Raw genomic sequence first — 17991 nt, 5'->3', positions numbered from 1 at the left:
ACAAAAGACCAGATGATGCTCTTCATGTAAAATCAAGATATACCGCACCAACGGCTTCAACGTGAATGAGGGTTTTTAAAAACAGTAAGAACCCAAGACCCTGGTTAGAAACAGAACAAGTGATTCTTTCTCCTTGGATTACTTTTTAAATGAATATTCATCAGAGCAGGGTTGATGCTACCAGCACCCTCGGGAGAAAACTAGAACACCCAGGTGAATGTATCTGTAGGTTACTATGAAAGTATCGCTTTTTCTTCAAAAAATACATTGATTGTAACACTGGCCTTTTGGGACTCTACTTCCTTATCACCTCTTCCACCCTTTGTTGTAGACTGATGTGGTGCTTTTAACCAAAAGGTGATCAAAGCTCAAGAATTACCGTCCTTTTCTTTATACTAGAAGAGTTTCATTTAATTCTTTCTTTGGCAATATTGTGTCCTTTCTTCACCCCTTTCGTGCTTTGCTTCTCACCCTCACTGTCCATTCTACTAAAAGAGGGTTGCTATAAGAGATTTCAATCTGTTTATGGTTCCCTTGCTCTACAGGTTCAGGCCAATATCAATCCTATTATGTAGGAGGCCTATATATAGGAATGGGGCGAGACTTAGGAAATATAAAGAACATAAAGCCTAAATTAAGAAGGGGGAGCGCAATATATATGTACTGCTCAAACTCCCTTTTTCCCACCAGGTTTGCATTCACCCATCTGGTGAACCATAACTCTCCAGAATTGTGGTGGGAGTCTTGGCGACTGCTGATGGCATCCACCAGTCTTCAATCCAATTCTCTTCTCCCTCTGTACTTGTGGCATCTTCTTCGCCATAGGACAGTCAGTGTCTGAATCCTCAGAGTTCTCCAGCAGCCGGGTTCCACCAGAGTTCTCCTCCTCTTCTGTAATACTTGCTCCTCCAGTTGCGTGTCCTGGTTCCTCATCTTCTTGGTAGCGCCCACTCCCTTGCTCCTCCATTTCTGCCTTTGACCACGCACCTTCTCTCAACATTCTCATCTCTTTTTCTAGGAGTTTCTCTGCCCCCGTACTGCAGCAGGGAGTCAGTCATTACTTTCCTTCACCCAATCTGCCTCCGCCCTTTTCCTTTCTGTGCTTACCTGCCCTTCATCTCTTTGAACTCTTTTTCCTGATGTCCGAGTCTTCTCCCTCTTTTTCACTATGTGCCCATTTCTCTTTCCTAGACGATGTTTTGGCATCCGCATTGCAGGATACTGGCCGGTTTAATGGGGTATGTTTTTACCTGTCTCCTATGCCTCCTCAGAGCACCGTGCCGTACAACTGCTTAACATCAATGCAATGTTTTGTATTTTGCCATTTTGGTCTGGTCTTCTCAAATTCATTTTATAAGTCATCCTTCTCTTGCCAACTCACATTTTCATGCTTCACCATCACAGGAAAATTAAGCACGAGTATGCCCCAGCTCATTGAAGGCCATCGTAGAATGCTCTTATGGCATAGAAGGGGACAATGCAAAATGTAAATATCTCCAAAGCTGAACTGCCAAACTCCCCCACCCCACTGTTGAAAGGGAACACAGTACGAAACTGGAGCCAAGCAAGAGTGCAATGAAAATAAAATGCACAGTTGTGCTGAACCACTTGCACATAGGTTAATGCCTGAAATCTGCATTCACTGAATACACTTATTACTCTACAACAAGGCGCACAACATTAAGTGGGGGTAAAAACACTATTAGTGGTACAGGGCTACACATTACACTTGCCCACTAGGTTATTACATGAAACCCACAAGCTTCAGATTTGGTGGTTCATACAGCACATTCTCTTTGTATAACAATACTTATAACAAGGCTTAAATTCTGGTTTTCAAAGCTTTCAGTCCTGATCCCTCCACCAAACATATGCTTTGGACTCCTCAGGAACCATCTATTATCGCCCCACCTATATCATATGGTCATGCACAAAGTATTTTTGGTCATCAGAACTGACAGTAAATGCAGCAAAACTCTTCAACACGAAGTTTACCGCAAAAAAATTCACTTTAACTCTAAATTCATGAATGTCAATCTTACCTTTCCTTACGATCCAGACTGCTTAAAATATGAAAGAGAAAGACAGCATAAGAAGTAATCTCCTGCCATTTCTATTCACAATTACTTGTCAATGGTTGAGGTGAAGAGACTGTAAGGTTAATTCTATCTAGCATATTCAGGTCTTGGAAAATGGTTGTCGGGTGCAGGAGGAAGCAACACTAATTGTTGTTGGCAATGTTAACTAAAAGATGCAAACAGTTACATAGGTAAGTGATCATTCAGAACTACTTTAAAGTGCACTCACCCAATACACGTTTGAAACATTGAAAGAATATGCATTAGTCCATATTCCTAATTCCAGCATTTTATAGACGATACATGAAGGCAATTAATTTATAGCGATAAAAGGAAAACTGCATCCTTTGATAAACTGTAAAAACAATCCATGCTGTTTAAGAAATATATATATGAATTTTACATTAAGATCCAATAAATTGGTTTAGTACAAAAAGTATTTGAAAACCCAACTACAGGCAGGTTTCTAATCAGAGTCAGTAGAGAACCACACTAGTGCAGCATAAAAAGTATGTGCATTCGGTGAGCGAAGAGAAATGGCACATTATGCACGGACCCTGGAATTTCTTTTCCTTCATGGTCAAGTGGAGTTAGCATTACAGTTGCTTATTACTATGCAAAAATTATTTAGTACGCGGAGGTATGGCAAAATAAGGTTTACAGCAAAACAGGTCAACCCTTTTGGCAACGTGTTTCTGGTCATCTGAGATGGGCACATCTCCACAGAGAGATATTCCACAGGTGAATGCTTCCAGTTAGTAACGTTCCATCTTGTATCGTTAAACAGACCGACATAATGGGTATCCATGTCAACTTCTTTAATGCTAGGCTCCCCTTAATCGCCCACCGCTCGTCCTTCCATCCCATCACCCCATAGATCAGCATTTTCAACTTTAATCCCACAAAGAATGGTTCAAGACTGGACAGATGAAAATGACTCTACGTAGAGTCGCTCCCCTACTTGAGCAGGATCAAGACTGATTTGCATATGCCCAGATTCTATCCAGAGTGGCACAGTGGTAACAAATAATGGACAGGGATGTGGCTCAAATTATTGCCGGGGCTGAATTAATTCAAGCATGACATCCATCACTTTGCTGTTGTTGCAGTTGACTCAAGGCAGTGGCAACCTCTCCTAGCATTTGCATCATATCTATTGATCTCTTGAGCCTGCTGAGTTTTTGCATACATAGATCAATGGAAGCAAGGAGACAGACAGATAACCCGTTTTTTCCCCATTTGGTTTTACTTTCGGGGACAAGTATACAACAACAGATCACACAAATACATTACAGGAGAAGTATGATCGGATAAAATAAAATTGCATCTATTGATCCTTCAGAGTAACCCTCTGTAAGAAAGTGGCTCTGTATATACTATTCCAAAGTAAGGTACAGTGTGTACAGAGTCCACAGCCCCCAGAGGTTAAAGCTAGATATAACCTTACATCAGACAAACACCACCAAGTCGTCTTAGTGCCGGTTTACGCCCCTGCAGAAGATGTTATGAGCGTGCTAGAGTAGTGCGAGAAAGTGGCTCTATATGTACTGGACCAAAGTAAGGTACGGTGTGTATAGAGGCCACCAACCCCAGAGGTATAATAGAGGTTAAAGTCAGGGCTGACCTTACTATCAAAAGCGGTAGCTTGGTCGAGCAGTAAAGCAGTATCAGAGGACAGTGTAAAGCATCTGTTGGACACACTCAGTCAGCAAATAGTCTCACACACTCAAGAACTGAACTCTAGGCCAATTGTTTTGTATATAAAAATATATTGTTTTATTTTAGAACCACAAGTAGGTATAAAAATACTTTCTCAGAATGAGGTGCTACAGTTGAATACTTTCAATTAGCAATAGACTTTTCAATGCAATAGATATAGTTGTTGCAATATGCAAAACAATCTTAACACAATAATAACACTTGAGCTCAATGGGAATTTTAAGTAAATGCAATTTAAATTACTTCGCGAATGTTTTTCTTACTCAGGGCTGGGTCCTAGATTCAGCCCTGGTGCATCTCCTGTAAACAGTTGAAAGAAATCGTTTTTGTTAAACAGGCAATTTTTAAGGAATATTTGTATGTTTCAAAAATCGACACAAAAACCATGCAATGTTATCCTAGGGAGGAAAATCAAGTTATCGGAAAATCACAGTTGTAATTAATTTTTAGGGTCAGTGCTGGGCACAAAGATCCAGCACTGGGATCTCTCCTGGTATTAGGAGAGTAATTTCGTTTTCGTTGATCGGATGATTTTTAGTGAATATTTCAAAGTTTCAAAACGCTTCCAAGTGAAAACCAGCCAATGTTACCCTATGGAGAAAATGCAAGTTATCGGTTTTCGGGTAAGTACTCGACTGGCAGAGTTTAGATTCTGGGGTTAGACTCAGGCGTCTCCCAGGGTCAGTTAGGTACACCCTCAGCAGAACAGGGGCAGCCGGGTGCAGAGAGAGTAGGCCCAAGGTTAGCCTATGGCGGGCAGGGGGTCTTTGGTTGGTGGCTGCTAGCAGGCAGACCATGGGGCTGTGGGAGCAGGGCTCCTGGTCACTTGCTCAGGGCAAGTGGGGAGGTAGAATAGAACAGGTGCTGCACTTCCAGTGGCAATCGTGCGGCTAGGTGCCGGGTGCTTTTGGGACGTCGGGCGCCCAATGTGTTTCAATGGGAAAGCTGCAAGATGAACAAAGGCTGCAGCCTCGGGGACGGAGATTCTTCAGGTGCCACCACCACTTTGAGAGGTAAGTTGGGAAGCTGTAGGTTGGGTAGACGCCCAGGAGTTGGGCACAGGGGGCCGTGGGTTGCCGGGGTGTCTTTTGGTGTCGGAAAATCTTACCCTCTACTGGTCGCGGTTGGAGGGGTCCCTGGTTGTGAGGCTGCAGGCGTCGTCAGGAGCATCGAGGAGAGTCCTTGGGTGCTGGATTCATGGTTGCAGTCGCGAGATGGACGTACTTGTGGTCTTTGTTCACTCAGGCACAAGCCGGCTCGGCGGGTGCAGAGTGTGCAGGATTCGCGGTTCCTGGCTGGCACCAGGGGTTGTTGCTGTTTGAGCAGAACCACTGCTCGTGGGAGTCCCAGTCTTTGGATGAGCAAGGCAGTAAGGTCCTCTGGGGTTTTCGAGGTTGCTGACCACAAGAGACGCTGGGATTTAGCAGGAGCAGGTTCGAGGGTCGACAGGCCTGTAGGGTTGGGGCCAAGTCAGTTGGTGTTGTCCTCTTGTTAGCAGCTGCACAGCAGGTCTTCTTTCTTCTTGTTGTTCTTTGTAGTTTCAGAATCTGGATCTGAGGAAGGAAGGTTCAGGGTGCCCCTAAATACTACATTTAGGGGCATTACAGGTAGGTAAGGGCAGGGAACAATGGGTCCCTTCCCTGGGGTGGGTACACCCCCTATTTTGCCACTCTCCAGTGGGAGGGGGCAGGAGCATGCCCCTAGTTGGCTGGGTCCCCCCATCCTCAAGATGGCGGGGACTCGACGTTTTGCTTCACCTCACCTCCCCCACCCTAGGGGTGGAGTTGGCAGAGGTGGGCACACCTCTCTTCCTCACTTTGTTTTTCCCGCCGGTCTCCCGCCCCAAGTGGTGGGTCGAACCGGTGGGGACCAGTTGCTGAGTACAGCAAGTGGTCTGGAGAGGCTCAAAAAGGAGGAATGCCTTTGAAGCTTCTAATTCGTGAACCCTGCCCATCCTGGTGGAGGACACTTGGCACCACGCCCCAGGATGTGTATTGTTTCAGGCCCTCGATAGCAGCAAGCTCTTGACCCAGGGGTCCAGAAACATGTCTGGTGGTGGCAGCCTAGGCAGCCTCTCAGTAAGGTCACTGCGAGTTGGTCGAGTTTCAGGGGGCATCTCTAAGATGCCCTCTGTCGTGCATTTTACATTAAATCCCACACTGCCATCAGTGTGGGTTTAATGTGCTCAGTCTTCAGTGCAGCCATTATGTTGCTGTGGAGTTTGTGATGACAACCTCCCAGCACCATATACTCCTAATGGCAGCACTGCACTTACAGTGCCCAGTAATGGACCTGGGTACTGTAGGGGTACAGGGCTCATGCACCTGTACCCTCACCACTGGCATAGGGCACCCAGCTAGAGGGGTGACTGATGTATGCCAGGGCAGTGTTTTGTGGGCATGACATACAGGGATGTGTGCCATGTCGATGCTTTGTTTTGTTCTGCACCAAGACACGCAGCCTGCCATGGCAGTGTGTGTGTGTGTGTCAGGGCACAGGGCCTCGAAGGGTGGCACGTGAAGTGATGCAGCCCTTAGGGGCCTTCTCTGGTCACAGTGCCCTGGGTCCCTATGGTACCATTTACCTGGGGCTGGCCTGTGGCTAGAGATGCCAATTGGATTCGTTTTTGGCGAAAGAACACAGGCCCTGCGAACCAGATTGTCAGGGACCCAGATCACACCAAGGAAAAGTGCATCAGAAATCTGGCAAAAAGTGGGGGGTTACTGCAACAGCAACCCACTTTCCTACACCCTCAAACCGAAGTCACATTCCTTTTGAGAGGAGCCCTCTCTCAAGAATACAAATTGATTCAGGTACAAGGGCAGGCTGAGGGGGCAAGAGTAATGCAAGGTACACCCAGAGTAGCTGTTGAGGAGACACAGCTATGTTCGAAAAGGAGCTAACTTAGTAAATATCAACGTAATATTAAGCTGTTATTACTAAAAACGGCAAACTTCAGAGACTGATTTTTTTCTTCCCCAAAGCAAATCTTCGTGGATAGAGAGAAATCATCAAAATACTGAAGTCATTGCCTTGGTAGGGGAAAGGTAAAGGAGTCACTGTTTGGTGGGGGCAAGAACCTTAGCAGTGCCATCTATATATACCTCTACCATTGCTGTTATCACCCCTATATACACCTCTTAAGTAACCACAGGGCGAAGTCCACCAAGATTATTGCCTCTAAAGGAGGTGGAGGCCCTAGGAGAGGTAGTTTTGGAGAGGGTGCAGTATTGGGTCCTTCGAACAAACCCCGGGCAGATGGTGTTTGCAAAGCTCCCATGGCTTTGGCAGTGTCGATGTCCTTTTTTAAGTCAAGTCTAACGCAGCGTGCATGCGCTGCTCTATGGGGAGGCTTCTTGTAAGCACTCCAAACTTCCCACAGCCTTCTCCATGGGATTTAGTTAACTCCCACATATTTCATTAGCCATTGTGTGTGTCTTTCAAAAAAGAAAGCACGCAAATGGCCGAAGGAGTGTGTTTGTCTCACCTTTTGTTGAAATGTTACCTCCCATGGCATTTGGGTCTCGGGAGCTAGCAGGGGCGCGCAGCGTGGCAGCTGTATTCTTCCCTTCTTGTTGTGGATCATCATAGTAGTTAACACAACGTGGTCGCTTTCACTGTCGCGGCCGCGCTTGTTTAATTTCCTATTGCTTAATTTCTTAATGCTTTTAATGAGATGCACGCAAAACCCTTTGATGTTAATTTGCGTTCTGTATTTTAATAGATATTTACGAAGGTGTGTGGCTGGCACTGTGTCGATGTGCTTTTCTGGCAGTGCAGTGTGCAGAGATTAGCTGGGTTTCAGATGGCAAAAAATAATGTATATAATAAAACAAACGCGTCTGTAATATGTTTGCAGAAGAGGCATGGCGCTGCAAGGAAGACCCCGAGCAAACAGCACGGCCTTGTGCTGGGATGGTGCGCTTGTGGGCTGATGTCTGGTGTTCTCACAGGGCTGCTGATCTACACTCAACCGGCCTTAGATAAAGACCCCGGCTTACACTCTGAGTGCGGTGCCTCGAGGGCACGTCCCTGTGGCACCTCACGGATGATTGTTTAGGGTTCAGTGGAAGGTATTTCCGGAACCCCCATCCTCTGAGTAGCTCCAATTGATGGAAACTACAAAGGGTTAACTCGACCCTAAATGGCGTATTAGGAGATTCCGCGTGAGTGTTTGAAATTTTTTTAAAGCCATTTGTATAGAGTCAGGCTAAATCACTTTCAGAGGGATGAGGTCTGGCCGATGCCTGAGACCTGAGCCCCACTCAGCCGGGCATTGAGCGAGGAAGGCTTGCTGCTACCTGTGCGTGACTCACTCCTCTGCTTGCAGCAGGGACCGGACTGTATGGGCCCTGAGGTTCCTCGCATGCCTAGAGCTACCAGGCACCGGCTCCGTCCCTAAAGGTAACGTAACCTGGGCAATGCACCGGAGATATAGAAAGCACTTAATACTAGTGTTGCAATCTGCTTTGACTCTCTCCCTTGTGTTGCGGACGTGGGGGCTAAAGCCGAAGGTGATAAAGCGATTTGCCCAGGATCACACGGGGCACAGCCTGGATTACAGCCCAAGTAATCTGGTTCCACATCAACAGTTTATCTGTTAGTCAGTTTGCTCTGACCTACTGGCGCGCAGCAAAGGATTGTTTTAGTGATTTATAGAGACCGATGTGCTCTTCGCGGTTTCTAGCCGCTACAGGAATAAATTAAATGATTTACTTTATTTATTTTGCATAGAGCTAAACGGGACTGGAAGACACTTCAAAGCACTTTCTGGGCCTGGCAATGCCGATATAACACATCGATACATATTTTAAGGAAAATACATACATCTTCCTTCGTTGCAGAGTAATTTATATGAGAAAAACCTTTAATATTTTATTAAAAGGAATACGCCTCTTTTGACCAATAGGTTTCCAACAAAACACTAGTGTCAGTTGAGCTGCCTTTTCACCCTTGCAAAATAGCATGTTTTTTGTTTCTAAAATCCTACTGTCAGCAAGGGTGCTACTGACTCGTATTGGATCCAGGTCGCCATGCGCCATAACTAAACAAGCATTGGCAGAGCCAATAGAGCTCACCTCTGCAAGAGCTACTGACTTTTTTAATGTTTTGTTTAGCTATGTACAGCAGTGCTGTGCGGTATGGCTGAAAGTAAAGAAAGAAAAAAATAATATAATGTGTACTGTGCTGACCACACCATAGCTCTTTTTCCCCTTCACTTTCAACAACGCTGCTATACAACATGGCTAAAACACAAACCAAGCCAACAGCTCCTGCGTAGTAATGTGCTGCATGGCTAAACACTTAGAAGGCCCCAAAGGCGAGACCTATTGGCTATGCCAATGCTCGTTATATTTTTTGTTAGTATTTGGTCAACCTACAGTTCGTAGAGATGCTCCCCAATGGAATGCAGGTCGAGCAAATTCTAGTTTTAAGCCAGAGACGCACAACCATGCGTGCCTGCAAGGACACTAGAATTGCATCCACAAGCCGCAGTGTCGGTAGCGTCGAGGGCACAGAAGATGGCGGTAATGGAAATAAGCTTGCCCTTTGCAATGAGACCCTAGCCTTGTTTGCAGTGCTCGTCAGAGAGGTGTTGGAAAAGCTTTTCCATTTCATTCCAGTTGGCCTTTTCATATCGGGAGGACGTACTGACCGAGTTGGCGATACGCCAGTGAGTGGGAAACTCGGCAGAGACGAGCCTACTGGCCCCGTGTTGATCTTTTTGCTCACCTAAACTTGTGAGGGCATGCCCATCGTGCCCTGGCCGTTTGCACGCTTACTGGCGTGTGACCCACTAAGGGGTTTGGTGGTAATTGATCTCGGATATTTGCAGGGTCCAAAGGGGATGAACTTTGTCTACCCTGGGGGTAATTACCTGGGCTTTCAATGGCTCCTTGAATATTTTAAGAGCGGGTTTAAGCATGCCCTTTTTAGCATGGGGAGGTATTGCATGGAACACAGGGTGGAAAATGGCATCTCCATTAGGAAATCTTTAACCTCTAAGGCATTCTCCATTTACACGTATGGAGCACCTTGTGGTAGGAGGTGGTGTCATAAGGTGGTGATGGGCGTATCAGTGTCCCATGGGAGTTGATTATCATAATAATTCCAAGGTTAATCTTGTGGATGGGGCTCAGAGGGCTGGTGACCCCTAAGGCGAGAGAGACAGAGGATCAAGAGGTGGTAAAGGTGGGAGAGGAAGAGTTTGGAGGCCTGGTACTGGAAGAGAGGGATGTGTGGGAGGTCAAAGCAACAAAGAGCGACTGGTTGCCTTGTTGTCTCTCTTGCAAATCTTTGGTACAGGCTTTTTGTGGGATGTCTATGGATACTCGAAAATTATCTTGCGCATTGGAGGAGGAGTCCTTCGAGTTTGGCAGGGGCTGAGTAAGGATTCAACTAATCTCTGGGTGAATATGGATTTGCTTTTACAAGTATCTAGTTCCTTCTGTCGCTGCAGAAGGATGTGCTGCTCCTGGTCTTCTCAGCCGTAGAAAGATGGGGCCTGATGTGCCGAGTGTTTTGACTACGAGCAGGCCTTGTGTGCTTAAGGCTATGAGGACCTTTGGTCTGAAGCGGTTTGACATCGGTGTTTGCTTCGGATCGGACAACTTTTTTAAAGTCAGTGCCAACTGGCATGGCTTCAGTATTTACTTCAGTGCCAGTGGTTGACTCAGAGTCAGGTCCAAAGAGTGCTGTTGGTGCCGACCATGGCCTTCAGGCAGTGGTGAACCGGTTGCCTTGTGTCTGGCTTCAGGGCTTGACGCCGGACTCCCTCAAGAGGATCTTTCGGAATTGGTTTGATGCCGGGGAGGGAGGGAGGTCGTATTCACAGCTGCCGTTGCCAATCCTTTTCCCAAAGGAGGGGGTGGTTCATCGACCTATGCTTCAGGGCCAGAGCCCTCACAGTTGTTGACTTCAGCCTCCTCAGCGGATGTTCTTGGCTGGATGTCCACCTTCGATGTCATGTTCAATGAAGAGATCTGAAGTGTCATTGCTTTGTCTGTGTTTCATTAATATGAACATGAGATGTCAATCTCAACGTTAAGGACGGTTTTCTTGCTGTGAAAGGAGAGGCAAGCTTTGCAGGTGGTGTTGTCATGGTATTGCACACCTTATGTAGGTCCTTCCAAGGAAACTGTGCGCAAAACTGGGCAATTTCGAAATGAAGTTCTTTCTATTACTCATAGGGCGTTTTTGTGGAGCAATCTGGCATGAAAATGGCCCCAGAGGTGCAATGACCCGAGCGGGGCATTGAGGAAGTCTCATAAGTTGAACCAGATATAACACGACGATTCCAAACAAGAGAGGAAATGCAACAAATAAACAATACAGGCGAGTAGAGGGGGTCCAAATGAGGTCGAAGACAATGCCATGATGCAAAGATCCGGAGATCACTGAAGCACGTCTGATTCAGACAGTCGAAAAAACGCACTCTAATATAGAGTCTACGCCCAGGCGCATATCCACTAATAGGAAGGCTCACTATACCGCGCAACTCCAAAAAGTTCTTAGAAAAAAGAGTTGAACACATCTGAGCCCAACATTAGATGGCAGGAGGCTGCATAGCCATATATCTTCACCTACACAGGCCACTATGTTTATGTATTCCCCAACCTTCAAAATCATGTTCTGTACAGTCAACACACAAAAGACAAACTATTCACCTTTTTCTTGTTGCAGAAAAATAAGGATAATTGGCTTTTTTTACACTTATAAATGTCTGTCTTTTGCAGGCTATCGTATTAGTAAACATTCAAATGAAATTGCGTTAATAGTATTGCATAGTTTTAAAGCTATGTATGATGATGAACCAAAAAGAATGAGTAAACAACTTTAAAGTAAAGGAGATTCTCATTTATAAAGTTTCCTCAAAGGTAGAACATTCCATCTCAAGTTAAAGACCACATCTCTTGACTTCATTACTCTTACTCAATATTACGTTTTACATATGTCAAGATCGATAATAATACCTAAAACTAATTGGCAATCAATCATCATTGTAAACAACTATGATAATTTTATCCGATCAGACTGAATCCACCACCTCCTTAAGCACATTTAAGAAACGCAAGCAACCTCTGTCACTGTCCATTCTGTTTCACAGCCAATATTCTCCCTATTGAAATAAGAGTTTGCAATCCACCAATTATTTCTCGTAGGTCTGTTTAAAAGCTGAAATTTAAGCTGACTACATCCGGAGTAAATATTTGAACTTCCATGGAATTCTCAAAAACAGCAAGTACTCCTTAGCAATGTCAGTTAAATTGCGTGATGCATCATCATGGTAGTGTAGTGTAGTTCCTATTTTCCCAATAGGCTCTGCGCATTGGAATAACATAAACAGCAGTGTAGACGTAGGACTGAGGTCTTCCAGGTCTCTACTGACTATGTTAGACTTAATTTAGGTTTGCGCCAGCTAGCTCAGAGGTCATTGGAAACTTTCTTGAATGAATAGGAAGGGATCAGCTTCCCTGGCTCAGACAAGAAGGGATTCAGCTTCCGACAACTTTGCTCCCTCAGAATAAGAGTAAATCTCTAGAGTCGTGTGAAAACAATAGACAGCTATTTCACTCAGTCAGAAGTGCATTCTTAGTTTCACCAGAGTGCAGAGAATAGAGAGACGGGCGTTTTCAATAAAAGGTATTATTTATTGAGCAGTCTTCCTTCTCATGCAAGAGAAATGAATTGCCGCAATTGCAATACTTAATATAAAGTAAAGTACGTACAGTAAAAGGAGTATTATGAAATAAAACTGTAAAAGCATGGATATGGTTTCTTAGCCATAAGATACTTTAAAATGGATAAAATATATACATACATATATACATTGGCTAACGTGCTCAACTGGTGCTTCTAAAATATGCCTACCCCGGTGTACCTAACCTAAGCCAAATACGTGGGAAGGAGTAAGTAAGTAGCAGTTTAAGTTAAGTTGGTTTTGCCAAGAATCTGATTCAAGAATTCTCTCTAAGGGTTTAGTCAGCACTGTACCTTGGGAATAGAATGTAGGAGGTCTGTTATCTCTCTCTCAGGACTCGATATCCCAGTCACCCGCAAGGGTAGGCTGGAAACGCCGGAGCTGGATTTTCTTGGCAGGAGAAAAGACAGCGTCTTTCTCAGCGCGTCAAAGAGGAGGGGCAGCGTCCGTGGGCTTTTCGCGTCTGCTGGGCTCTCGGCAAGTAGATTAGCTGCTCTGCTCCAAAACCACCACCGTGTGTTTGCTTAAGGCAACGTTGGTATATTTATACCTGAAAGGTGCTGAGTTTGACGTAAGGTTTGGACATAAGACGTCAATAAAGATGTCAATAAGAACTGGCCGTTCTTCCAGTGCTCGCAGGAGTTCTATTACAAATCAAAACAAAGCAAGCGGGGATTTCCCAGGTTGCTGGAGGTTTGGTGTGTTGAAAGAACTTGTTGTGCTTTCTAGGAATCTAAGGAAGTAGCTTTTGCCGTGCCTTGGACTGCAAGGGCTATTTACTAAAATACGGATTTGATTATTATGCCATTATAGGGATATTATTGATTATAGCCGTACAAGGGCATAAAATGGTAATATTGATTCAGGTTCCTAGATAAAAACACAATAGTAGTTTACATCACTGCAATCACACCATGATTAACGTTATATCGCAATATTCTACCTTATGATACCTCTACTTGACTGTTTAAAGCAGTATTATCTCTAACCCGGTGTGTGTTTGTATATGTATGTATATACACACCTATAGAATATACATCCTATATATAGATACACACACATAAATATGAAACCAAAGTGCCTAAAGCAATGAGAGCGCACACGACTGGCAGAGGAAACCTTCCGATTTAATTACAGGAAAACAAGCATCAGCCTTCAGTCACTGTTCCTTTTCCGACGTGTTTCGAGGCTCCTGCCTCTTAGTCATGGATGATTAGCATAGGCTTTAGCAGATGTCTCTGATTAATTCACTTGTAGCATGCCCCATTTAAATACCCCCAGTGGGCCTTGCGAAAGCAATCATAGTGCAATGCATGCTTGGACTTGTAGTCCTAATCAGAGTACCTTGTTACCCTCAGTGGGCTCCGCTTCGTGAATGCCGCATTTAATCATATTGTTACCCTTGGTTTCGGGCACTTAGAAGAAAAAATGTTTACACGGCAGCCCAGCCGTGGGGAGCTACACCATTCCCCAAAAACTGAATGGAAGGCTGAGGGGTGGCACTGTGCCCAAACTCTTTTTACCGGACAGTCTGGATAAATGAAAACAAATACACACCTAGTATAATTAATTGCTAGGCTGACAAACCATTTGTGATTAATCACTTATGTTTTATGAAAAAGTTTTTTTGAAAGGATTTTTTGGCATCAAGGGATACACACCACATTTACAGAAGTTCACAAGAACATTGAAAGAACCAAATACAATACATTCAATAACAATATATACATATAACGAATATTATTACAAAAAAACAACTGTGCAATGCCTCAAATAATTACGTTTGACTGAGGCACCAATCCTGGATGAAAAATGAACAAGTGGACAAGCAAAATGAAACACTAGCCTACTTGTTTCCACCACCACTAGATACATATGACAATTTAACATATGGTGCAAAAGAATAGGAACACACAAAACTAAGCAGAAGTGTAGAATTTGTGTAAATTATATTCCTATTATGCCCTGGTATTTCAGTATCTGGGTGGAGCAGGACGCCGACGCGTTTCGAACCCGTTAACTAGGTTGAGGGTTCTCCTCAGGACAAGGATTGGGGGGTCGTTGTTGCTGTGGATTTAAAAAAATATATATGGTATCAATGGAATGCTGACTAACACCTCACTGAAACTGAAACATTGCACGGAAACATGCGAGTACCTTATGCTTGGAATGTCAGGAAACTCCCTGTGGGAGAGATGGTATAAACCTAGTTAGTCTCTGTTACTTTTTAAACAATGTGGGCCTCCATATGATCAGTGGAAGGTTCGAGGGCACGTACCTTGCTATTTGGAACACTGAAGAGTGTATGGGGTGCCGATGCGCGGAAAATCAATAGTTCTGAAGGTATGCCTGGGAAAAGTGAATAACACTACACATCACAATCCCAACTTCTAGCGCCCTACTTTGCTTTTACACTGGTAGTTTATATCAACCACAAGGGTGAAATAGAATCCTACCTCGTTCGGCAGAGATTCGTGATTATGCACGAACTCGAGCGGCGGCCGCCGCGGCAGTTCGGCAACTGTGGGATAAAAGCAGAGCGGTAATTAGAAAAGGACCGGGAAAACGTTCATTCGCTCTTTTCAAACATTTTTAAGAGAGGACTTACGTTTTAGTCGATTCAATCTAGCAGGACATCGGACACACAAGCGGCGAGAAACTGACAACGCGAGTGAGTAAGGGGCGTGTCCGAGTCATTTTAACGCGTGATGCGTTAGCAGCGGTATGATGGGACATGTAGTCCGCTGGTGTCAACGCGCCCACAGCAACAATTAGGAAACTCTGTGATAAGGGTTTTTTGAAAGGAAAGGGGGCGACTAGAGAGGTGTGTGTGGATATCTCGTAGTGATGCCATGTACTATTGGCGATCTGGTGCATATATGATCATGTTGACGGAGGGAGGCAGCACGAGACAACCCAGATATGACGGGTGCTAAGTACATAAGGTAGTGAGGATGTTCTTTTTATAAGACACATGAGCGGCACGCGGCAGAAGCAGACAATCGCTGCAGGCAGGCTATCTAAAGATTGCTCAGTTCATGAAGATCATTCAGTCCCACCACAGCGGTGTTGAACCTCAAGATGAGGTAGGCCTCTTTTTGAGCAAGGCGAGCATCTGGGTCCCCGCCGGCTCCCGGGGTGTTCTTGATGTTCGCTAGGATTGTCCATTTCAGATCATTAGAGGAGTGTTCCTTTCGTAAAAAATGAGGTTCAACACCGCTGTGGTGGGACTGAATGATCTTAATGAACTGAGCAATCTTTAGATAGCCTGCCTGCAGCGATTGTCTGCTTCTGCCGCGTGCCGCTCATGTGTCTTATAAAAAGAACATCCTCACTACCTTATGTACTTAGCACCCGTCATATCTGGGTTGTCTCGTGCTGCCTCCCTCCGTCAACATGATCATATATGCACCAGATCGCCAATAGTACATGGCATCACTACGAGATATCCACACACACCTCTCTAGTCGCCCCCTTTCCTTTCAAAAAACCCTTATCACAGAGTTTCCTAATTGTTGCTGTGGGCGCGTTGACACCAGCGGACTACATGTCCCATCATACCGCTGCTAACGCATCACGCGTTAAAATGACTCGGACACGCCCCTTACTCACTCGCGTTGTCAGTTTCTCGCCGCTTGTGTGTCCAATGTCCTGCTAGATTGAATCGACTAAAACGTAAGTCCTCTCTTAAAAATGTTTGAAAAGAGCGAATGAACGTTTTCCCGGTCCTTTTCTAATTACCGCTCTGCTTTTATCCCACAGTTGCCGAACTGCCGCGGCGGCCGCCGCTCGAGTTCGTGCATAATCACGAATCTCTGCCGAACGAGGTAGGATTCTATTTCACCCTTGTGGTTGATATAAACTCCCAGTGTAAAAGCAAAGTAGGGCGCTAGAAGTTGGGATTGTGATGTGTAGTGTTATTCACTTTTCCCAGGCATACCTTCAGAACTATTGATTTTCCGCGCATCGGCACCCCATACACTCTTCAGTGTTCCAAATATCAAAGGAACGTGCCCTCGAACCTTCCACTGATCATATGGAGGCCCACATTGTTTAAAAAGTAACAGAGACTAACTAGGTTTATACCATCTCTCCCACAGGGAGTTTCCTGACATTCCAAGCATAAGGTACTCGCATGTTTCCGTGCAATGTTTCAGTTTCAGTGAGGTGTTAGTCAGCATTCCATTGATACCATATATATTTTTTTAAATCCACAGCAACAACGACCCCCCAATCCTTGTCCTGAGGAGAACCCTCAACCTAGTTAACGGGTTCGAAACGCGTCGGCGTCCTGCTCCACCCAGATACTGAAATACCAGGGCATAATAGGAATATAATTTACACAAATTCTACACTTCTGCTTAGTTTTGTGTGTTCCTATTCTTTTGCACCATATGTTAAATTGTCATATGTATCTAGTGGTGGTGGAAACAAGTAGGCTAGTGTTTCATTTTGCTTGTCCACTTGTTCATTTTTCATCCAGGATTGGTGCCTCAGTCAAACGTAATTATTTGAGGCATTGCACAGTTGTTTTTTTGTAATAATATTCGTTATATGTATATATTGTTATTGAATGTATTGTATTTGGTTCTTTCAATGTTCTTGTGAACTTCTGTAAATGTGGTGTGTATCCCTTGATGCCAAAAAATCCTTTCAAAAAAACTTTTTCATAAAACATAAGTGATTAATCACAAATGGTTTGTCAGCCTAGCAATTAATTATACTAGGTGTGTATTTGTTTTCATTTATCCAGACTGTCCGGCACTTTGTTTTGTTTCTTCCATAAAGAGTGGTCCAAGCCGGTCAGAGACAGGACCCAGCCTTTCCCTCTTTTTCCTGCAAACTCTTTTTACAGCACCTCAGAAGCGGAAAAATGAGCGCGCTCAGTATCGTAGCCCACTGGAGGGCAATAAATGATTTTAATAAATCCACACGAAGCAGAGCCTACTGGAGGTCAAAAATTTACTCCGACTGGACCCATAAGTCCCAGCCTGCAACAAAGAAACAACGCAATACGAGAGGCCCACTGGGGGTATTTAAATGAGCAAGCTTCAATCAGAGCCATCTGCTAAATGTGGAAGAAGAATCCATGATTAAGAGGCTGGCGCCTCGAAACGCGTCGGATGAGGACATTTAAACGAACACTGAAGCTCGCTTTCCTGGCTAATAAACCATCGGTTTCTTCCGAGGTCGAGTGCTCACACATGCAAATATAAATACACGACGTACATATATGTTATACTGGCGGGGGATAGTGGGAGTGTAGTGACGGTTAGGTCTGATTTTGCATTGGAAAGGCATTTTTTTGTTTCTTTAATACTTTTGGTGCCGTTTGGCGAGCCTGCACAAAACTTTCCAGAAGTAGAAATAAATATATTTTTTAAAAGAATCACTCACTTTGGCTCCTTCGTTGAAAAGGTCATAAAATATTTCTCATTTTAATTCCCATAACAAGCTTTGCTCTCAGCATTCGCAATGTGATAGGTCTCGCAT

At 44.6% G+C, this 17991-nt stretch overlaps 1 protein-coding gene across 3 annotated transcripts in view; it reads right to left on the bottom strand.

The window, feature by feature from the left end:
* SENP6 (SUMO specific peptidase 6) overlaps nucleotides 1-17991 on the bottom strand; it is a 586019-nt gene that overhangs the window by 435170 nt on the left and 132858 nt on the right. Inside the window, exon 6 of one of the 3 annotated variants that reach the window (XM_086926518.1) lies at nucleotides 2043-2063. The exons of 1 other annotated variant lie outside the window; for it this stretch is intronic. In XM_086926518.1, the coding sequence (XP_086782644.1) occupies nucleotides 2043-2063 (21 nt within the window). The remainder of the gene's footprint in view (nucleotides 1-2042; nucleotides 2064-17991) is intronic. One more of the 3 variants, XM_086926519.1, reaches the window with a different exon arrangement.

This window comes from Lissotriton vulgaris, chromosome 6, assembly GCF_964263255.1.
Source record: "Lissotriton vulgaris chromosome 6, aLisVul1.2, whole genome shotgun sequence".
Classification (NCBI taxonomy): domain Eukaryota; kingdom Metazoa; phylum Chordata; class Amphibia; order Caudata; family Salamandridae; genus Lissotriton; species Lissotriton vulgaris.
This window is presented reverse-complemented; position numbering and strand designations above follow the sequence as displayed.